This window comes from Eumetopias jubatus, unplaced genomic scaffold, assembly GCF_037043125.1.
Source record: "Eumetopias jubatus isolate StellerSeaLion01/CBP00866 unplaced genomic scaffold, mEumJub1_p1.0 scaffold_60, whole genome shotgun sequence".
Lineage (NCBI taxonomy): Eukaryota > Metazoa > Chordata > Mammalia > Carnivora > Otariidae > Eumetopias > Eumetopias jubatus.
In genome coordinates this window covers 390,671-415,103 of record NW_028274866.1, presented here as the reverse complement: position 1 = coordinate 415,103, position 24,433 = coordinate 390,671, and the positions used below count along the sequence as shown (strand labels likewise).

At 37.4% G+C, this 24,433-nt stretch overlaps 1 protein-coding gene across 1 annotated transcript in view; it reads right to left on the bottom strand.

Moving 5' to 3' along the window:
* Window positions 1–24,433, bottom strand: part of TMLHE (trimethyllysine hydroxylase, epsilon) — a 133,733-nt gene that overhangs the window by 84,067 nt on the left and 25,233 nt on the right. The window contains exons 3-4 of the mRNA XM_028094910.2: window positions 7,995–8,171; window positions 1,884–2,163 (exon numbers count right to left, since the gene is read on the bottom strand). Of these exons, the coding sequence (XP_027950711.1) occupies window positions 1,884–2,163; window positions 7,995–8,171 (457 nt within the window). The remainder of the gene's footprint in view (window positions 1–1,883; window positions 2,164–7,994; window positions 8,172–24,433) is intronic.

Sequence of the window (24,433 nt, the reverse complement as noted above, 5' to 3'; positions counted from 1 at the left end):
GCATGCAGGGGTTTCTGCTGGTCTTCTGGGGTAGGGGCCTGCTGCACAGGTCCTTAGGCATGCTTGCAGGAAAAAAGCAATACCAGCAGAGTATGGGGTGGGGGGTGGCACTTGGGATAAGCAGATCAGGCAGCCAGTGTGGGCACTGTGCTGTTTATTGAAGTCGGTTTATGCTGTGGGACAGGGGAGGGAAATGGCACCACCCAGCTCCTTTGTCCCCGGAGAGAGGAATTCGTGCTTGCTGCTCTCAGGGAAGCACTCCTAGAAAAGTGAATAATTTGCCCTCATGTGTTCTAGGCACTTTTTAGATCGGTGTTTTTACAGCATCTCTGGGTTGCTTGCCTGCCTGGAGCAGCAGAGTGCCCTTTGAGCTCTATACCAGCCAAGCCTGGTGACTTTTAAAACTCTAATCTTTAGGGATCTGGTGTGGTGGGGATCTGAGCTGGTCTTTTGGGGGGATGGTCTCACCATGCTGGGACTGATGCAGGTTTGACCCAGAAGGGCAGTCATGGCTGAGCACAGGGGCATGGAATTTGGAGCAAAGCAGGTTAAACAGCCAGTGTCTGGGTTAGCCGCCTTCAGCAGGTGTCTCTGGACCTATGCTGAGGGGTGGGGGAGGGAAATGGTGCCTATGGGCTCCTTTGTCCCCAGAGAAGCAAAGCCATCTCTCCCAGATGTGCTCCAAGAAGGGTGAACAGTCTCTCCCTGTGTGCCTTAGGCAATCCTCAGATTGCACTGTCTGCCCTGGGGTTGTTTGCCTTCCTTCTCTCCAGGAGTAGTGCCCTCAGGTCTCTAGCCCAGCCAAGCCTGTGGACCTCTAAAACCAGTCTTTGAACCCAGCTGGTTGCAAAAACTCATGAAAATTGGCCCCTCTTGTTTTCCCAGCCAATGGCTTTGGGGAACTATTCTCCTTGTGCTTATCCCCGTGCACTCCACTCTCTCTTGCTTTTCTCTGCAACCAGGGCTCCCTCCCCTCCATAGCACTCGCCTTCTCTTTCTCCCCCAAACCATGTCTCTTTACTTCCGACCTTCCTCTATGGGGCCTCTTCTCTCCCTCTACTTGTGCAGTTTGTTTTATCAGTCCTCAGGTCAATTTCCTGGGTATTCAGAATTAACACCCAGTTAATTAGCTGTGTTTGAGGGATGAGGCAAGCTTAGGGTCGTCCTACTACACCACCATCTTAGGTCCCCCACTGAATCCCAGTTCTACTTCTTACTAGCAGAGTAATGCTGGGCAAGCCACTTACTTATTATATGTGTCTCAAGTGGCTCATCAGCAGAACAGGGGATAAAATATACACCCATCAGGATTTCTATAATGACCAAAAGAAAGTAATGGGAGTGAATATGTTGGTTAAATGCTATATAGTGTAAGGCAATATTATTAACAACTAGTGTCTGAATCAAGCCTTAGGAATCATAATAGGTCAAAACTGGATGATCTTTAGATACCATCTTATTCAATCCTCTTATTGATCAGATGGGAAAATTGAGGCCAGGGGGTGCAGGTGGAGGGTATAGGTATGCATGTAATGGAGTTGTCTATGTTCACACAATTGCTTGAGGGTAGAACTTAGACTACTGCCTGGCTCTGTTTACTCAAAGTCAGTGCTATTTCTAGTGTATAATGATACCTGTTACTTTGAGGACCACTAGGCTCAAAGAATATACCAATGACTTTGAAGTCATCATATTTAACATGTAAGTGTCTTCAGAGATTAGAAATCTGGGCCTCAAATAAAGCACTATAAATGGGAATCTCCTTATTCAGGACACAAAATATTCTGGATCAAAAACAGTGTGACCATACCCTGTTAAATTATTTTACTGGTGTTGACACTCTGCAAATTAATTACCATAGATATTAGAAACTAATAAATTACCTGATCAAGCTGATCCTTTCTGCCAACTTCTCTGTGTGTTCTTGAGTGGGAGGGACATTTTCTACGAATGCAATTCCATACAGCAGAAAATTTTGCAGAAAGTTCTTCAATCCCTCATTGGTTTCTAAGAAGCTTTGGAAATCTACAGATGGAACTTGAGCTTGCTGATAGATTTCAGCATTCCATAAGATTCTAGGTTGGATGACCTTTTGTTTCTGCCCTTCATAGCTGTTTCTCACCAGCCAATCCAAATCATATTTAGTCACATGACCATCTGGCCCTTTAAAGGGAAAAATAAAAGGTATTAAAATAATAGTTATAATTACTGCCAATAATTTACTGGTTAAGAATGTTATTTTTAGCAATCAATTACCCAGTGCTATATTGTTTATGAAATGAAATTAAAATGAGTGCCTAGGATATTCCTGAAACAGAAGTATTTGCAGGTTGAGTAGTATGAACTAATGAATGAATGAACAAATAAATCTCACCAACTAGAAGGGACTAAATGAATTGGGGCAGTTTGACCTAAATGACATCAATATAACATGATAAAGTGATTTCATAAATGACTGCCCACAGTGCCAAAAAAAACAAAAGGAAAAAAAAAAAAATCCTCCCTCCAAAATGCTTTAGGAAATCTTCAGGATAAGCAAAGGATATATAGCAAGGGGAGTGAAAAGCTTTGCTGGCATCTTATCTCTTCTTTCACTTCTTTTTACTTCTCTGTCTCTGTTTTGGCTTCCTACTCCTTGACAATAAAAGTACCATAAGGAATTTGTAAAGCATAAAAAAGTGTGAGGAAATTTTTTTATTATGTTCAGTTAGCCACTGTATAGTATATCATTAGTTTTTGATGTAGTGTTCAATGATTCATTAGTTGCGTATAACACCCAGTGTTCCTCACAACACGTGCCCTCCTTAGTAAGATTTATTTATTTATTTTAGAAAGAGAAAGAGAGAGTGCACAAGTGGGGGGGAGGGGCCAAGCGTGCAGCCTGACATGGGGCTTGATCTCACCACCATGAGATCATGACCTGAGTCAAAATCAAGAGTCTAACGCTTAACCAAATGAGCCACCTAGGCACCCCAGTATGAGGATATTTTTAAAATCACTTATATTTACCGTTCTACCAGACAGATGAAACCCTTATTAATAGCTTGTCATCATTCCTTCCACTTTTTTCCATGCATTCTTTTACTTTATATAATATATATATATTTATATATATATATGTATATATATATGTTTGTACCCTGCCTTTGTCACTTAATATTTTAATAGTCATTATATCATTAAAAAGTTAAGTCTTCACTTATGATCGTTTGTTTTGTTTCTTAAATTCAGACTCTTAACTATAGAGAACACACTGATGGTTACCAGAAGGGAGGTGAGTGGGGGATGGGTGAAATAGGGGATGGGTATTAAGGAGGGCACTTGTGATGAGCACCAGGTGTTGTATGCAAGTGTTAAATCACTAAATTCTATACCAGAATCTAATATTACACTATGGTAACCAACTGGAATTTAAATTAAAACTTAAAAAAATTAAATCTTCATAAAAATTAATTCTTATAATTTGCAGAATATTGACTACCAAGATTTACCTAACCAGTCTGTTCTAGGGCATGTAGTCTTATTTTTTTTAATTTCCTTATTATTTAATAGTGATCATCCTTGTCTATATTTCTTTTCTTTTTTTCAAAGATTTATTTATTTATTTTAGAGAGAGAGAGAGAGCATGCAAGTGGGGGGAGGGACAGAGGGAGAGAGAGAATCTTGAGCAGATTCTGTGGTGAGCACAGAGCCCCATGTAGGGCTTGATCTCACAATCTTGAGATCACAACCTGAGCCAAAATCAAGAGTCAGATGCTTAATGGATCGAGCTACCCAGGTTCCCCTCTTTTCTTTTTTTTTTTCTTTAAGATTTATTTTTTAGGAGAGAGAGAGAGCCCAGCAGGGAGGGGCAGAGAGGGAGAAAGCATCCAAAGCAGACTCTGCACTTTGTGTGGAGCCAGGTGTGGGGCTCGATCTCACAACCCTGATATCATAACCTGAGCCGAAACCAAAAGCCAGATGCTCAACTGACTGAGCCACCCAGGTGCCCCACTTGTCTATATTTCTGATAATTTTCTTTTTTCTTTTCTTTTAAAGATTTTATTTATTTATTTGACAGAGAGAGAGAGACAGCGAGAACAGGAACACAAGCAGGGGAGAGGGTCAGAGGGAGAAGCAGGCTTCCCGCCGAGCAGGGAGCCTGATGTAGGACTTAATCCCAGGACCCTGGGATCATGACCTGAGCCGAAAGCAGACGCTTAACGACTGAGCCACCCAGGCGCCCATATTTCTGATAATTTTCTTAAAATAGAAACACAGAAGGTGGGATTGTTAAATCCAAAGATATAAACTTTTAAGAGTCTTGATGCATTTAACTAAATTACTTTTTTAGAAAGTCTACTAATTTTCATTCTCTCCAACAATATATGTGTGCCGATCAAAACTGAGTATTCTTATTTTTTAAATATATTTTTTCCAATTTGGTAAGTAAAACTTCTCTTACTGTAATAATTTTAATTTATTCACTTACTAATAAGCTAATAACATTTGTTAGACATTTATATTTGTTAGACATGTTTTTTATTTTTATTATTTTGTTTCAAGTTTTTATTTAAATTCCAGTTGGTTAACATATAGTGTAATATTAGGTTCAGGTGGAGGATTTAGTGATTCATCCCTCATATATCACACCCAGTGCTCATCACAAGTGCCCTCCTTAATCCCCATCACCCATTTAATCCATCTTCCCACCACTTCCACTCCAGCAATCCTCAGTTTGTACTCTATAGTTAAGAGTCTGTTTTATGGCTTGTCTCTTTCTGTTTTTCCCCTTCCCCTATGTTCATCTGTTTTGTTTCTTACATTCCTCATATGAGTGAAATCATATAATTATCTTTCTCTGACAGACTTATTTCACTTAGCATGATATACTCTAGCTCTATCCATGTTGTTGCAAAGGGTAAGATTTCATTCTTTTTGATGGCTGAGTAATATTCCATTGTGTATATATACCACATCTTCTTTATCCATTCATCTGTCCATGGCCATTTGGCTCTTTCCATAGTTTGGCTATTATTGATAATGCTGCTATAAACATTGGGGTGCACGTGCCCCTTCATATCACTATGTTTGTATCCTTTGGGTAAATACCTAGTAGTGCAATTGCTGGGCTGTAGGGTACTTCTATTTTTAACTTTTTGAGGAACCTCCATACTGTTTTCCAGAGTGGCTGCGCCAGTTTGCATTTCCACCAACAGTGTAGGAGGGTTCCCCTTTCTCCGCACCCTTGCCAGCATCTGTTGTTTTCTGTGTTGTTGATTTTAGCCATTCTGACAGGTGTGAGGTGATACCTCATTGTAGTTTTGATTTGTATTTCCCTAATAATCAGTGACGTTGAGCATTTTTCACGTGTCTATTAGCCACTGTACAGACATATGTTTTTTAAATGCAAGGATTACCAAACTATGGCCCATCGGCCAAATCTGCCTGGCAGTTGTCTTTGTGACACCTAGTTTAGAACACATGATACCCACTTGGTTACTTCTTGTCTATGTCTGCTTTCACCCTACTACTGAAGAACTAAATAGTTGAACAGTTGTGACAGGGACTGTACAGCCAGCAAAACCTAAAAATCTTTACTACCTGGCTCTCTACAGAATATTTGCTGACTCATGCTTTAATGATCTGCCTGTTCACTACTTTTTCACATTTTTCTACTGAAATACTAGTGCTTTTTTTTTTTTAACAAACTGGCAATAACACCTTATATATTAATGGTTTTTAGTCTTTGTCATACATTTTTCAAATATTTTGCCAAATCAGTTTTTTTTAATAAACTTTTCTATGGCATGTGTTTTTTTACTGTAGAGAAATCAGTAGTCAAATGTATTGATTGTAAATATTTTTTCCTCCAATGCTTTTTTTCTTTTAATTTTTATTTTGAAATAATTATACATTCACAAGAAATTGCAAAGAAATACATTTATTCTGGAAATAAACCCAGTAGTTGCAGGATACAAAATTAATATACAGAAATCTGTTGTGTATCTATATACTAATAATGAAGTAGCAGAAAGAAAAATGAAGAAAACAATCCATTTATAACTGAACCAAAAAGAATGAAATACCTAGGAATAAATTTAACCAAGGAGATTAAAAACCTATACCCTGAAAATTATAAGACATTTATGAAAGAAAGTGAAGACAACACAAAAAAATGGAAAGAAATCTAATACTCATGGATTAGAAGAATATTGTTAAAATGTTCATACTACCCAAACCAATCTACAGATTCAATACAATCTCTATCAAAATACCAACAGCATTTTTCACAGATCTAGAACAAATAATCCTAAAATTTGTATGAAACCACAGAAGACCCTGAATAGCCACCACAATCCTGAGAAAGAAGAGCAAAGCTGGAGGTATCACCATCCCAGATTTCAAGATATACTACAGTGTTGTAGTAATGAAAATGAAGTGGTACTGGCACAAAAACAGATACTAGATCAATGGAACAGAATAGAGAACCCAGAAGTAGACCCTCAACTCTATGGTCAACTAATCTTTGATAAAGCAGGAAAGACTATCCAATGGGAAGAAGTCTACTCAACAAATGGTGTTGGGAAAACTGGACAGATACATGCAAAAGAATGAAACTGGGCTACTTTCTTATACCCTACACAAATAAACTCAGAATGGATGAAAGACCTAAATGTGAGACCTGAAACCATTAAAATCCTAGAAGAGAACAGAGGCAGTAACTTCTTTGACATCAGCTGTAGCAACTTCTTTCTAGATATGTCTCCTGAGGCAAGGGAAACAAAAGCAAAAATAAACTACTGGGAGTACATCAAAATAAAAAGCTTCTGCACAGCAAGGGAAACCATCAATAAAACAAAAAGGCAACCCAGTGAATAGGAGAAGATATCTGCAAATGATATATATAATAAAGGGTTAATATCCAAAATATATTAATAACTTGCACAACTCAACATGAAAAAAAACAAATACTCTGATTAAAAATGGGTGGCGAACCCAAATAAACATTTTTCCCCAAAGAAGACATCCAGATGGCCAACAGACATATGAAAAGATGCTCAACATCAGTCATTATCAGGGAAATGCAAATCAAAACCACAATGAGATATCACCTTACATGTGAGAATGGCTAGTATCAGAAAGACAAGAAATAACAAGTTGCTGAGGATGTGGAGAAAAGGGATCACTTATGTACTGTGGGTGGGAATGTTAATTTGTGCAGCCACTGTGGAAAACAGTATGAAGGTTTCTCAAAAAATAAAAATAGAAATACCATACGATCCAATAATTCCACTATTGGGTATTTACCCAAAGAAAACACTAATTTGAAAAGATATATGCACCCCTATGTTTATTGCAGCTTTACAAAAGCCAAGATATGGAAGCAACCCAAGTGACCATAGATAGATGAATGGATAAAGAAGATGTGGTATATACACACAACGGAATATTACTCAGCCATAAAAAAGAATGAGATCTTGCCATGTGCTACAACATGGATGGGCCTAGAAGGTATCTGTTAAGTGAAATAAATCAGACAGAAAAACAAATACCACATGATTTCACTTATATGTGGAATCTAAAAAACAAAACAAATGAACAAACAAAAAACCAGAATCTTAAATAAGAGAGCAAACTGGTGGCTTCTGTGGTGGCGGCGGGGAAGAGGGACATAATAGGCGAAGAGGATTAAGAGGTACAAGTTTCCGGTTATAAAATTAAGTCACAGAGATGAAAGGTATCATATAGGGAATATATAGTCAGTAATATTGTAATAACATTGTATGGTCATTAATAGTGACTACACTTATCACTGTGAGCACTGAGTAATGTACAGAATTGTCAAATCAATGCTATACACCTGAAACTAATAAAATACTGTATGTTAATTATACCTCAATAAAAAAAAAAAACCAGAATCCCCTATTTTGGAACGGGGCAAACCAGTTTTTGCAAAATAATTGTTCTTTAGAAGGGTACCCCAACCAAGACCAAGTCTCTTGTATACTCACAAGTGAAAAAGAGTGTGGTCTCATCCAGACGAATGGTCTTTGGCTTGATGCATAAATCCACACTGGCAGTATCCAGGCTGCGCTGGTGAGTCTTAGAGTTGTAGCAAGATGCTGAGCGGCAGTGGTCTCGAAGCCAGACATAATCAAAGCGCATCACGGTGTTTGCATATTGCAGTTCTAGGGAAAAGCATTGTTTTATATTATTTATTATATTATTTTACATTATCTTATAAAAATAAATATTTATTTAGGAAAATTTAAAAACTACCCAGTAGTCAGAAAACTTCCTTCAAAAAGTCTTCTACCAAGAAACAAGCACGAACACTAAGGGGAGCACTAGCCCCCTACCAAATACAAAACATACTGTAGAACTTTACAATTAAAACAATACGATGTTGGGATAGGAATAGCAGATAAAACCACAAAAGAATATAAAACGTCCAAAAATATAGCTAAATGTGTACAGAAATTTGTTATCTAATAAACTGACAGCTATAATCACTGGGAAAAATATGAATTTTAAAATAAATGGTGTTGGGACAACTAGATAGCCATTTGGAAAAAAGATAAAATTGGGTCCATACTTCATATTGCCACCAAGTCTCCAAGATAAACTCAAAACAGATCAGAGTTCTAAATTTGGAAAATGAAGCTACTGAAATATTTTATTTTATTTATTTTTTAAAATATGTTGATGATTCTATTTTTTAATTTATTTTTTAAAATTTTTTATTATTGTCAGCCACCATATAGTACATTCTTAGTTTTTGATGTAGTGTTCAGTAATTCATTAGTTGTGTATAATACCAAGTGCTCATCACAACACATACCCTCCTTAATACCCATCACCGGGCTAACCCATCCCCTCCAACCCCTTCCCCTCTGACATCCTCAGTTTCCCGGAGTCTAGAGTCTCTCATGGCTTGTCTCCTCCTTTGGTTTCCCCCCCTTCAGTTTTCCCTCCCTTCCCCTATGGTCCTCCATGCTATTCCTTATGTTCCACATATGAGTGAAACCAGTATTTTATTTTATTTTTTTAATTAAAATTTTTTTTTAAATTTTATTATGTTATGTTAGTCACCATACATCATTAGTTTTTGATGTGGTGATCCACAATCCATTGTTTTCGTATTAACACCCAGTGCTCCATGCATTACGTGCCCTCCTTAATATTTTAAAAGGAAACACAGGTAGATAGAGGATATAAAGGAGGTACTTGTACTGCTCTTGCAACTTCTGTTAGTTTGAAGTTATACCAAAATAAAAAGTTAACAAAAAATCAAAGACTTTCCTATATACCAGGTTATTCATTTAGAAAAAGTAAATTAAAAATGAGATCAAATTTGTAAGAGGAACAAAAACTATAATGTGTCTGGGAATAAACAAAAATGTGGAAGACTACTATGGAGAAATCTATAAAACTAATCTTGAAGGACGTGAAGGAAATGTGAATGGAGAAATATGCTCAAACATGGGCAGATTCAATAATGAAAAGATACAAATTCTCCCACAAATTAATACACGAAATTCCATGTACTTTCAATCCAAATTCCCATGGAAATTTTCATGTACTGGACAGGCTAATTCTAAAATTCCTATTCAGAATTAATAAACTTATAATTTTGAAAAAAAAGAGGAAGAAAGGCATGGGGGAACTGTGTTACCAAATATTAAAAAAAAAAACGTATTATATATAAAGCTACAGCCATTTAGAAAGTAAGATGAACAGATCAAGGGAACAGAATGGAGTTCCAAAACAGCCCCAAGTATACATGGAAATATGTGTATGTTAAAGGTGGCATTTTATAACAGTAGAGAAAAGACAGATTACTCAATTACTAGTTTTGGAAAAATGAATATTTGGAAAATTTGACTCGGATTCATATCATCCAAAACAGTATATTACTGATAGATTAAAATATAAAAAATAAAAACATACACATAGATCAATGAGATCAATGGAACAGAATAGAAAACCCAGAAATGGACCCACATCTGTATGGTCAATCACTCTTCAACAAAGCAGGAAAGAATATCCAATGAAAAAAGACAGTCTCTTCAGCAAATGGTGTTGGGAAAACTGGACAAAAACATGCAGAAGAATGAAACTGGACCACTTTCCTATACCATACACAAAAATAAACTCAAAATGGATGAAAGACCTAAATGTGAGACCTGAAACCATAAAAATCCTAGAAGAAAGCACAGGCAGTAAACTCTCTGACATCGACCATAGCAACTTTTTCCCAGAAATGTCTCCTGAGGCAAGAGAAATAAAAACAAAAATAAATTATTGGGACTAATCAAAATAAAAAAGTTTCTGCACAGTGAAGGGAACAATTAACAAAACTAAGAGGCAACCTACAGAATGGGAGGAGAGATTTGCAAATGATATAGCCTAAAAGGGTTAATATCCAAAATATATAAAGATCTTATATAACTCAACACCCAAAAAACAAATAATCCAGTTAAGAAATGGACAGAAGACATGAATAGACATTTCTCCAAAGAAGACATACAGATGGCTAACAAACACATGAAAAGATATTCAACATCACTCAGCATCAGGGAAATGCAAATCAAAACAATGAGATATCACCTCATACCTGTCAGAATAGCTAAAATTAACAACACAGAAAACATCAGATGTTGGTGAGGATGTAGAAAAAGGGGAACCTCTTGCACTGTTGATGGGAATGCAAACTGGTGCAGCCACTCTGGAAGTGTCCTCAAAATTTACAAATAGAACTACCCTATGATCCAGCAATTGCACTACTAGGTATTTACCCCAAGAATACAAAAAGACTAACTCGAAGGAATGCACGCACCCCAATGTTTACAGCAACATTATTTACAATAGCCAAATTATGGAAAGTGCCCAAATGTCCATGCACTGATGAATGGATTAAGAAGATATGGTGTACATATATAAAATGGAACATTACTCAGCTATCAAAAAGAATGAAATCTTGCCATTTGCAACCATGTGGATGGAGCTAGAATATATCATGCTAAGTGAAGGAAGTCAGTCACAGAAAGACAAATACCACATGATTTCACTCATATGTGGAATTTAAGAAACAAAACAGATGAACATAGGGGAAAGGGAAAAAAAGAGGGGGGTAATGCATAGGAGACTCTCAACGATAGAAAACAAAGTGAGGGTTGATGGAGGGAGTTGGGTAGGGGATGGGATAGATGGGTAATGGGTAATAAGGAGGGCTCTTGTTGTGATGAGCACTGGGTGTTCTATGTAAGTGATGAATCATTAAATTCTACTCTTGAAACTAACATTAGACTATATGTTAACTAAAATTTAAGTAAAAACTTGAAATATTAAAATAAATAAAATATAAAACTATTACACATTGGGGCACCTGGGTGGCTCAGTCAGTTAAGCATCTGCCTTAGGCTTAGGTCATGATCTCAGGGTCCTGGGATTGAGCCCTGTGTCAGGCTCCCTGCTCAGTGGGGAGTCTGCTTCTCCCTCTGCCCATCCCCCACTCATGTTTTCTCCCTCTCAAATAAATAAAATCTTAAAAAAAACCTATTACATACACATTGACAACATTGAGGTAGGAATGGACATTTTAATATGACACAAAAGGCACAAAAGATAAATTTGTTTATATGAAAATAAAAACCTGTTTTGCAAACAATATAAAAAACCAAAGTTAAGTGACAAGTTCTTGAGCTACCTAGGATCCGTGGAATGATATGTAAAGTTGTGTTTGTGTGTGTGTGAGTAGCCCTACATTCTTCCATGGAGAGGATCCACAGCTTTCAACAGAATTCCTATGGGATTCATAATCTAAAAATATTGAGAACCCTGCCCTTGGAGTGACAGAAGTGATTAACTTCATTCAGACTGGTCATTACACTGAACTAATCCAGGATTTGACAAACAGCCTGTGGGTCATATAGAGCCCATGGCATGTTTTTGTATAGCTTGCAAGATAAGAATGGTTTTTACATTTTAAAAATGTTATAAAACAAAACAAAACAAAACAAAAGAAGACCATGAAACAAATTTTGCATGACCCATAAAGCCTAAAATACTAACTATCTGGCCCTGAAGGAGTCATATGTAACTCTTCTTTCCATGACTGAGTTCATTCTTGCCTTTGCACTTGCCATTTCCCTCCCAGAAATTATAAGCTCCCCTAATTAAATGACCATTTTTTCTTTCAAAGTCTAGCTAAAAGTTCATTTATTCAAGGAAGCTTCCTTGAACAACCCTACATTTTCTTTGAAATTAAGTATTTGGTAGGTAACAACTTAATTTGCATTTGCATACGGCATAAGGTATTCATGCTTCTTGTATTTATTTACTATTTTATGCTTCTTGGATACCACATCTTACATCTTGGTTCTCTAGAAGTTCTCAGCTATACATAAAATTGACACTAAACAAATGTTTATTAACTAGGCCAAAATGCAAAATACAGAAAAGAAACTTGGGATTCATCTTGACTCATCTTATAATCTATTTTTAATCAATCACCAAGGTTTGCTGATTTCACTTCCTAAATCTTTCTAAAATCTTTATGACCTCTCCATTTCCACTCCTTTCTCCTGCCACATTCAGGCAATCTCCATCTTTAACAGTGGTCTCTATAAAGAGACTTTTTTCTATTAATATGATGATTTTATTTTTTTAAACTTTTATTTAAATTCTAGTTAGTGGGATGCCTGGGTGGTTCAGTTGGTTCAGTTTCTGCCTTCGGCTCAGGTCATGATCCCAGGGTCTGGGATTGAGCCCCATGCCGGGCTCTCTGCTCGGCGGGAAGCCTGCTTCTCCCTCTCCCATTCCCCTTGCTTGTGTTCCCTCTCTTGCTGTCTCTCTCTCTCTCTCTCTCTCTCTCTCTGTCAAATAAATAAATAAATAATCTTTAAAAAAATTCTAGTTAGCTAACATACAGTGTAATATTGGTTTCAGGAGTAGAATTTAGTGATTCATCACTTACATAGAACACCCAGTGCTCATCACAACAAGAGCCCTCCCTAATATCCATCACTCATCTAGCCCATCCCCACCACTCACCTCCCTCCATCAACCCTGTTTGTTTTCTATCGTTAGGAGTCTCTTATGCACTGCTCCCCTCTCTTTTTTTCCCTTTCCCTATGTTCATCTGTTTTGTTTCTTAAATTCCACATATGAGTGAAATCACATGGTATTTGTCTTTCTCTGACAGACTTCCTTCACTTAGCATAAACTAATCTAGCTCCATCCACGTGGTTGCAAATGACAAGATTTCATTCTTTATGATGGCTGAGTAATACTCCATTGTGTGTGTGTGTGTGTGTGTGTGTGTGTGTGTGTGTGTGTGTGTGTACCACCTCTTCTTTATCCATTTATCAACTGATGGATGTTTGGGGTCTTTCCATAATTTGGCTATTGTTGATATTGCCACTATAAACATCAGGGTGCATGTGCCCCTTTAAATCAGTATTTTTATATCCTGTGGGTAAATACCTAATAGTGCAATTGCTACATCATAGGGTAGTTCTGTTTTTAACTTCTTGAGGACCCTCCATACTGTTTTCCAGAGTGGCTGCACCAGCTTGCATTCCCACCAACAGTGCAAGAGGGTTCCCCTTTCTCTGCATCCTCACCAACATCTGTTGTTTCCTGAGTTGTTCATTTCAGCCATTCTGACCAGTGTGAGGTGGTATCTCATTGTGGTTTTGATTTGCATTTCCCTAATGATGAGTGATGTTGAGCATCTTTTCATGTGTCTGTTGGTCATCTGGATGTCTTCTTTGGAAAAATGTCTATTCATGTCTTCTGCCCCTTTCTTAACTGGATTATTTGTTTTTTGGGTGTTGAGTTGTAACCAAAATCTATAAAGAGATTTTTTAAATCAGAGTCGTGAGGGCGCCTGGGTGGCTCAGTTGGTTGGGCGACTGCCTTTGGCTCAGGTCATGATCCTGGAGTCCTGGGATCGAGTCCCGCATTGGGCTCCCTGCTCAGCAGGGAGTCTGCTTCTCCCTCTGACCTTCCCCCCTCGCATGTGCTCTCTCTCTCAAATAAATAAGTAAATAATCTTTAAAAAATAAATAAAATCAGAGCTGTGAAATCAGATTGTATTTTGGAAGAGTGCTCTAGATTTTGGACCATCAGCAGGGCAAGACAATGCTGTAGTATATTGGTAGGACAGTTGTCTCCTTGCTCCTTTAAAGCTCATGCTGTCCTATATAACTCTACCCCTCTTCATTACTCTAAACAAATATCTGGTGTGCCACTCTATTTTTAAATAAATAAATAAAGATCAGTTTACCATCATCCCTCCCCCGTCAGCATTCTTAGCAAAGTCATCAACATTAATTGCAATACCTTTATAATTTTCATTTCGAACATCCTATACTACCCCTTGTTCCCTTTTCAGTACAATTATTTGTGCACTCCTCACTCCAATAATCCTTCACCCACACAAAGAGCTCTAATCCATTGACCACAACCTCCTTTTTGTTATCCATCATCTTGTCTCCTTTAATGTCTTCATTTCTCTCCTTATGGGGCCCAGCTTCCATGGTCCATCATTTTAATCCGTTCCTTGCAAACACCCTTATCTCCATTGCCCCTCTCTCTCCCTCTGCCATACTTCCCTGAAAAAGCCCCACTCCTAATAAACCCAAGTCCCCACTTCATCTGTGCCTGCAGCCAAGCAGCTGAACATTGCTAGAGAAAATCTTTTAAACCACAATGGCCATTCTCATTTTAAAATCATCACCAAAAATCTCAAATGAGTACTCACCACTGCCAAACATTCTTTGCATAATTTCCTGGTAAAATCACTCACTCACTTTCCAAGAAGATTATTTCACACTGTCTCCTATCTCCTCAAACTGCTAGCACTGCCTCTCCCTTCCCATTTTCAACTGGTGACCTTGCTTACTCCTTCAAAGAGAATATGGAAGCAATTAGAAGAGAATCTCCAGGGGCACCTGGGTGGCTCAGTTGGTTAGGCATCCACCTTTGGCTCAGGTCATGATCTCAGGGTCCTGGGATGGAGCCCCTTGTCGGGCTCTCCGCTCAGCAGGGAGTCTGCTTCTCCTTCTGCCCCTCCCCCCTGCTCATGCGTGCTCTCTCTCTCTCTCAAATAAATAAATAAAATCTTTTAAAAATAGAGAATCTCGCCCTACATCAGGCTCCCTGCTCAGCAGGAAGCCTGCTTCTCCCTCTCTCACTCTCCGAGCTTGTGTTCCCTCTCTCACTGTGTCTCTCTCTGTCAAATAAATAAAATCTTTTAAAAAAAAAAAAATCTCCACATCTACCCACTTACTTGCATCTGTGCCCATATATTCTACCTTCCTTCCTGTCACTATGGTTGAAATATCTGTGCATTTAACCAAGGCCAACACTTCCATTTATGAATTAGATCTTATCCTCTCCTACACAGGTAAGATACTTCTGAAATTGCTTCATCTTCTTTTGCTTTATCAAAATTTCCCTCCCTACTGGATCATTCTCATCAGCAAACATGTTGTAATTCACCTCCATCTTAAAACAATGTTCTCCTTCACTCTACGTATCTCTCCCATTACCACCCCACCTCATTTATATTCCCTTTCATAGTGAAACTTATGGCTTCATATTTCTACTACCTTCTCCAATTTCCTCTTAATAAACTTGTTTTAAGTTTTAGAATGGTTTTAGATTTATAGAAAAGTTGCAAATACAAAGAGTTCCCATATGGCCCTCACCCAGTTTCCCCTATTATTATCTTATATTAGTATGGTAAATTTGTCCCAACTAATGAATAAATATCAACACATAATTTATTAACAAAATACCATACTTTATATGAATTTTATTAGTTTTGCCCTAATGTCCTTTTTCTATTCCAGAATTCCATTTAGGACTCACATTACATTTAGTCATCAAGTTTCCTTAGGCTTCTCTGGGCTGTGACTTTCCTTGTTTTTGAAGGCCTTGATAGTTTTGAGAGTTACTGGTCAGGCATTTTGTAAGAGTGTTACTCAATTTCGGTTTGTATGATGATTTTCTCATGGTTAAAGTGGGATTATAGTATAACCTATAGGATAGACTTTTGGGAGAATGGTTACAGAAGTAAAGTGCCCTTCTCAGCATATCATATCAATGGTACATGATATTAATAGGACTTATTACTGATGATATTAACCTTTAATACCTGGCCAAGGTAGAGTTTGCCAGGTTTCCCTACTTAAAAGTTATTCCCTCTACTTCCATATTCTATTCTTTGGCAGCAAATCACTAAATGCAACCTACATGCTAGGACTGGGGGAGTAAGATCCACCTCCATAGTGGGGGCAGGGGAAATATCTACATAAACTATTTGGAATTCTCCTGTATTGGGGATTTGTCTCTACTCTCCCCATTTATTCAACCATTTATTTATATCAACATGGACTCATGGATATTGTTTTATGTTTTGGGTTATAATCCAATACTATATTATTTATTTTCTTGCTCAAATTGTTCCAGCTTTGGTCATTGGCAACTCTTTTACTTGGCTCCTGTGTCTCTAACATTGTCTCTCTCTCTCTTTTTTTTTTTTTTTTTAGCACTTCCTTACTTTCTGGCACTTCAAGACTCTCTAGGCTCATCTTGTATTTTCCCTGACCCAGCTCTAGAATAAGTCATTTCTCCCAGGAGCTCTTGGTTCCTTTTATTGGAGAACAGTATTGCAAATCAAGATCTGGTCACTGAATGTACTCACTGCTACTGGAGTGTCACTGCTTCTAGGCTTTTGCAGTGGACAGAACTAGGAAATATACTAATCCATGTGAAAAAACAGATCTACAATTATTTCTGTATGTATCCATCTGTATCTATATTAAGCTAAACATGAGTTTATACGGATGTCTCCAACTCTAATCCAGAACCACATGATTCATTCTAGCCTTTGCCCTAAGTTTATTTGTAACCACACATACTCTCTGACGGTGAGAAACCTGGCTCCCACTATCTGCCATACTCTTATGTGTTCAATCCCAGTATACACACACAGCAGTTTTAGAATTATAAATCTGTATTCATATAAGAAACAACTTTAAAAACCAGAGTATAGTATTTATGTATAGTTCCTTTTGACTTCAGCCTTATGGTTTCCAATCAAAACATTGTTTTCCAATGCTATGTATGCCAGCATTTTTCCCTCCATTCCCTTTAATAATTATATATTTGTAATACAGTTGGATTCATGTATCACAGGCTGCATTCCATCCTCAGATCTGACCTCCTGGTTGATTTTTAAAAATTTGTATACATTTAAATCTATATACTTTCACTTTTTGCTATAAAGTTCTATCTTTTTTTTCCCAAATGCAGTTATTGTTACTACAGTGCCATACAGATTACATCTACCATCCTAAAAAAAATCCTGTTAAGAGATTGGTTCTACCACACTATAAAAATCCCTGTGTTACACTATCTCCTCCCAAACCACTGATTTGTTTTCTGTCCCTATAGTTTTGCCTTTAACAGAATGTTATATGAATGAAATCATATAGTATGTAGCTTTTGATGGTTAGGCTTCTTTCACTTAGCAAAATGCATTTAAGATTCATGCCATTGTGTGAATTAATAGCTCATTCCTTTTTATTGCTGAATAGTATTCCATTGTATGGTTATACTACAGTTTATTAATTAACCTTCTGAAGGATAGTTTGGCAGCTTCCACTTTTGACAAGTATAAATAAAGCTGTTATTCATGTGTGGGTTTTTGCTGTGGACATAAGTTTATAAATCAGTTAGGTAAATAGCTAGGAGTGCAACTTCCGGTAAGTCTGTTTAATTTTATAAGAAACTTCCAAACTGTCTTCTGGCATGGTTGTACTATTTTTGCATTATCACCAGCAACGCAGAGGCATTTCTGTTGCTCTGCATCCTTGCAGGAATTTAGTATTGTCAGTTTTTTGGGAGGATTTTAGTCATTCCTATACGTCTGTATGATATCTCATTTTGGCTTTCATTTGCATTTACCTAATGAAAATGTTGAGCGTCTTTTCACATGCTTATTTGCCATACTTATTATTCTCTTTTTTTTTCATACTTATATTCTCTTTAATGAAGTGGCTGCTCAGATCTTTCCATTCTTCTAAAAACTGGGTTGTTTTCTTATTTTTAGAGAGAGGGAGGGAGGGAGGGAGAAAAGAGAGAGAATGAGGGGGTAAGGGCAGAGGGAAAGGGAGAGAGAGAATCCCAAGCAGGCTCTATGCTCAGCATGGAGCCCAATGTGGTGCTCAATCTCATGACCCTGAGATCATGACCTAAGCTGAAATCAAGAGCCAGACTCTCAACAAACTCAGCCACCCAGGCGCTCCTTGTTTTCTTAAGTTTTAAAAGGTCTTTATATATTCTGCATACAAGTCTTTACTCAGATATGTGGTTTGCAAAAATTTCCTCCAAGTCTGTGCCTTTTCTTTTCATTCTCTTAACAGTACCTGTCACAGAGAAAATGTTTTGAATTTTGGTAGTCCAACAATTTATCATTTTTTCCTTTATGGATTATGCTTTTAAAGTTGTAGCTAAGAATTTTTTGCTTAATCAAATGTAACACTTTGTCCTGTTTTCTTACACAACTTTTACAGTTTTGCATTTTACATAGACCTATAACCAACTTTGAGTTAATAGTTATACAGAGTATGAGGTGTCAGTGTTTCGTTTTGTTTTGTTTTTTTTGCATATGGATATCCAATTGTTCCATATTACTTTTTGAAAACAAAATCCTGAGAAGAACTGACTTTGATTTTTTGTCAAAAATCAGTTGACTATATTTGTATGAGTCTATTTCTGGGCTCTCAGTTTTGTTCCACTAATCTATGTGTCTATCCTTTTGCCAGCACCACACTGTTTTGATTACTGTAGCTTTACAGTAAGTCCTAAAATCAGGTAGCTCGAGTCCTTTGACTTTTTATTCAGAATTGTATTGGCTAGGCTTGGTACCTCTGCTTTTCCATATACATTTTATCTTTATTTTATTTTTTATTTTTTTAAAAGATTTTATTTATTTGAGAGAGAGAGAAAGAGGGAGCATGCATGAGTGGGGGTGGGGCAGAGGGAGAGGGAGAAGCAGGCTCCCTGCTGAGCAGGGAGCTCAATGCGGGGTTTGATTCCAGGACTCTGAGATCATGAACTGAGCTGAAGGCAGGCACTTAACCGACTGAGCCACCCAGGTGCCCCAACCACATACATTTTAGAGTTAGTTTGTTGATATCTACGAAAAAGCTTGCTGGGATTTTGAGTGGGATTGCATTGAATCTATAGATCACACTGAGAATTCACATTTTAACAATACTGAGTCTTCTAATCCATGATCATGGAATGTCTTTCCAATTATTTAGTTCTTTGATTTCTTCCATTAGTGTTTTACAGTTTTCTATATACAGATTCTAAAATATTTAACTACTTAACCTAAGTACTTATTTTTTGGTGTTATTATAAACGGTATTGCTTTATTAATTTCAAATTCCAGTTGTTAGTTGTTATTATATAGGAAAGCAAATGACTTTTGTATATTAACCTTGTATTATGCAACTTCATTAAACTTACTTTCATGAGGTTTTGTAGACCCTTTGGAGATTTCTATATAATCATATCACTTATGAAAAAAGTTTTATTTCTTCCTTTCTAATCTGCATGTCTTTTTTTCTTGCTTTATTTCACTAGTTAGGATTTCCAAATCAATGTTGAACCCAAGTTCAACATGAGAAAGGGAGATCCTTGTTTTATTCCTGATCTTAGGGAGAAAGCATATGGTCTCTTGACATTAAGTATGATGCTTATTGTATATTTTTCAAATATGTCCTTTATTAGGTTAATAAAGTCCCCTTTTATTCCCAAATTTTTTAGCTTTTATGATAAATGGGTATTGAATTTTGCTAAATTTGTTTTTCTGAACCTAATGAGATGATCATATGGCATTTCTTAGTCTATTCATATGGTGGATTGGATTGCACCGATTTTTTTTTAATGTTGAAAAAGCCTTGTATTCCTGGGATGAACCTTATTGGGTCTGGATGTATTATCCTTTTTACATATTGTTTGATTCAATTTGTTAATATTCTGGCAAGGATTTTTGTATTTATGTTCATGAAATACTGGTCTATAGTTTTCCTTTCTTTTACTGTTTTTGTCTAAATTTGGTATTAGGGTAATGATGACCTCAAAATATAAGTTGGCAAGTGTCCCTTATTATTTGATTTTATGGAAGAGAATGTATAGAATTGGTGATATTTCTTTCTTAAATGTTTGGTAGAATTCATGAGTGAAACCATCTTGGCTAGGTGTTTTTTTTTTTAAATTTTTTACTACTATTTCTTTAGTAGATTTGGGACTATTCACATTATTTACTTTTTCTTGAGTAAATTCTGGTAGTTTGTGTCTGTCTTAGTCTGCTCAGGCTGCCATAACAAAATGCCATAGACTGGGTGGCTTAAACAATGGAAATTTATTTTCTCACAGTTCTGGAGGCTAGAAGTCCAAGAATAAGGCAGCAGCCAATTCAGTTCCTGGTGAAAGCTCTTTTCCTGGTTTGTAGATGGCCACCTTCTTACTATGTCCTCATGAGAGAAAGAGGGTTGGGGGTGGGGAGCTATCACTGGAAAATATCACTACTCTTCCCCTTTTATAAGGACACCAGTTCATTTGGGTCAGGGCTCTACCCTCACGACCTCATTTAATCACCTCCTTACAGACCCTATCTCCAATACAGTAGTATGGGGGGGCAGGGCTAGGGCATCAACATGAATTTGGGGCAAACAATTCAGTCTATAGTAGCATATTTGTAGGAACTGGTCCATTTCATCTAAATTATCAAATTTATGGGCATAAAGTTGTTTCTGGTATTCCTCTTATTGTCCTTTTTTTTTTTAAAGATTTTATTTATTTATTTGACAGAGAGAGACACAGTGAGAGAGAGGACACAAGCAGAGGCAGTGGGAGAGGGAGAAGCAGGCTTCCCGCTGAGCAGGGAGCCCGATGCGGGGCTCAATCCCAGGACCCTGGGACCATGACCTGAGCCGAAGGCAGACGCTTAACGACTGAGCCACCCAGGCGCCCCTTATTGTCCTTTTTGTATCTTTAGGATCAGTGATAAAATTCTTGACATTGGTAGGGTGCCTGGGTGGTTCAGTTGGTTAAGCGACCACCTTCGGCTCAGGTCATGATCCCGGAGTCCTGGGATCAAGTCCCACATCAGGCCTCCGGCTCAGTGGGAAGTCTGCTTCTCCCTCTGACCCTCTTCCCTCTCATGCTGTTTCTCTCTCTCTAATAAATAAATAAAATCTTTAAAAAAAAATTCTTGACATTGGTAATTTGTCTCTTTTCCCTTCCTTCCTAGGTTAGCCTGGCTAAAGGCTTATCAATTTTATTGATATTTCTAAATAAAGAGCTTTGGGTTTATTGGTATTCTTGTTTTTTTTCTCCCCATTTTCAGTATCATGGATTTCTGCTCTAATATTTACTATTTCCTTCCTTTTGTTTGCTCTTCTTTATCTAATTTCCTAATGTAGAAGTATAGGTTATTGATTTTAGGCTTTATTCTTTTCTAATAAATGCATTTATTGCTACATATTTCCCTCCAACCACTGCTTTAGCTGCTTACCATAAATTTTGATAAGCTGTATATCCCATTTTCATTTAGTTAAAAATATTTTTAACTTTGAGACTTTATACCTCTACATTTTTTGGAAGTGTATAGCTTAATTTCCAAATATTGGAGACTTTTCTCTTTCTGTTATTGATTTCTAGTTGATTCCATTGTGATCAGAGTACATACTCTATGTTTTAGATTCTTTTAAGTTTGTTGAGCTTTTTTTTTTTTTTTTTTTTTTATGGCCCAGAATGTGGTCTATCTTGGTGGATGTTTCATTTACATTTCAGAACAATGTGTACTTCACTTCTGCTGGATGGATTGTTCTATACATGTCAAGTAAGTCAAGTTGGTTGAGAGTGCTGTTCAGGTTATTTATATCCTTACTGATTTTCTGCCTGTTTAATCTATCAATAACTGAGAGGGAGGTTTTAAAGTCTCCAAGGACAATTGTAGATTTTTTATTTCTACTTTTATCTCTATCAGTTTTTGCTTTATGTAATTTGATGGTCTGTTATTAGGTGCTACATTTTTAGGATTGTTACATGTTCCCTTAAAGAACTGACCCCTTTATCACTTTGTCATGTGCCTCTTTATCCCTAATAATCTTCCTTGTTCTGAAGACTGCTTTGTCTGAAATACAGCTAATACTGGTTTGATTATTATTTGCATGGTGTTTCTTTCTCCATCCCTTGATACTGTCCCACAGTTTCTGAATACTGTATGTGTTTTTGTTTTCTATCTCTCTCTCTTGCATTTCAGTTTGGGTAATTCCTATTGACTTATCCTTTACATTTACTGATTCTATCCTTGAATGTGTCAAGTCTACTGTTAAGACTGTTAAGGTCATTCTTCAAATCTGTTACCATGATTATGATTTAAAAAAATTCTTTCTTATAATTTTATCACTCTCCTGACATTACCCATCTGGTCTTTCATTTTGTCTTTCTCCATTAGAGTCCTTAACATAGTAATCATAGCTATTTTAATTTCCTGACCAATAGTCTCCACACCTGTGTCACATGTGAGTCTAGTTCTGACAGTGCTCCGTCTCTTCAAATTGTTATTTGTTGCTTTTTAACATGCTTTGTAATTTTGTTATTGTTGAAAGGCACACGTGTTGTATAAAGCAGTAGACATTGAGGTTAACAGGACTTTAGGGTGAGTATTTATACCACTCTGGCCAAGAGATGGGTTATGTCTGATGTGTGTTGTCTCTATGGGTACCAAAGGCATTAAATTCCTCTAGTGACCTTGTTTTTGTCTCCCCTCTTGGCCTTCCTTGGCCCTTTTCTTCAGGCTGCACTTCAGAACCAGTCTGTCTCTTGCAGCTCTCCCAGCTGTAATGCACTGTTATTTTAACTGGTTATAATGTATGGGGGAGAAGGGCACTGTCTAATATTTGGATTAAGTCTCAGTCTTTGGAGTGAACAATGGGCCTATGTCTTTGAAGTGTAGCCCTCACAATTGTTTTTGTCCCTTTCCAGGGTTATGGGTTGAACCGTATTCCCCAAAAAGATATTGAAGTCCTAATCTCTAGTACCTGTGAATGAGACTTTATTTGGAAATAAGGTCTTTGAAGATAATCAAGATAAGATGAAGTCATACTGAACTAGAGTGGGCCCTAAATCCAACAACTGGTATCTTTATAAGGAAAGATATGTTTGAAGACACAGAAGAGACACAGGGAAGAAGCCATGTTATGACAGGCAGAGAGTGGATGATGTTGCCACAAGTCAAGGAACACCAAGGATTGTCAGCAACCACCAGAACCTAGAAGAGGCAAGAAAGAGCCTTTGGAGGGAGCATATCCCTGCCAATGCCTTTATTTCAGACTTCTAGCTTCCAGAACTGTGAAAAAATAAATTTCTGTTGTTTTAAGCCAACTAGTTTATGGTAATTGGTTATAGCAGTGTTAGGAAACTAATACACAGGGGTAAAGCTTTTCTCCCCCTCTGCTACCTAATACTTTACCTGGCTGTATCATTCCCAGTCTATGCCTTTGAAACCCACTTCCCTATATACTGAGGCTTTCTTTTATTTCTTTTTTTTCCCCTTACATGAGATAGGGAGACAGAGTGGGACTGGAGTAGAGCAATGCCCTTCCCCTTGCTGGGATGAGATTATACTGCTGCCTTAATATTATTTTTGTCTTTCTTGCAACCTGTAGGATAATCTTGGAAATAAATAGCTAGAGGTCCTCAAAACTCCACAGGAAGTATTTTTAGTCCACATAAGAAGGAACTGATATTGCACAACAATGTAAATATACTTACCACCTGAACTGTACACTTAAGGAATGGGTAAGATGGGGCACCTGGGTGGCTCAGTTGGTTAAGTGGCCAACTCTTAATTTCAGCTCAGGTTATGAACTCAGAGTCCTGGGATACAGCCCCGCCTCAGGCTCTGTGCTCAGCAGGGAGTCTGCTTGAGGATTCTCTCTCTCCCTCTCCCTCTGCCCCTCCCCTCACGCTCTCTCTCTCTCTCAAATAAATAAATCTTTTAAAAATGGGTAAGATGTGTGCGCCTGGGTGGCTCAGATGGTTAAGCGTCTGCCTTCGGCTCAGGTCATGATCCCAGAGTCCTGGGATTGAGTCCCGCATTGGGCTCCCTGCTCCGCGGGAGCCTGCTTCTCCCTCTCTCTCTCTCTCTCTCTCTCTCTCTCTGTGTCTCATGAATAAATAAAAATCTTTAAAAAAATGGGTAAGATGTTAAATTTCATTTATGTGGGAATATATATAATGGAATATTACTCAGCCTTGAAAAAGAATGAAATCTTGCCGTTTGCAATGATGTGGATGGAACTAGAGAGTATTATGCTAAGCGAAATAAGTCAGAGAAAGACAAATACCTTATGCT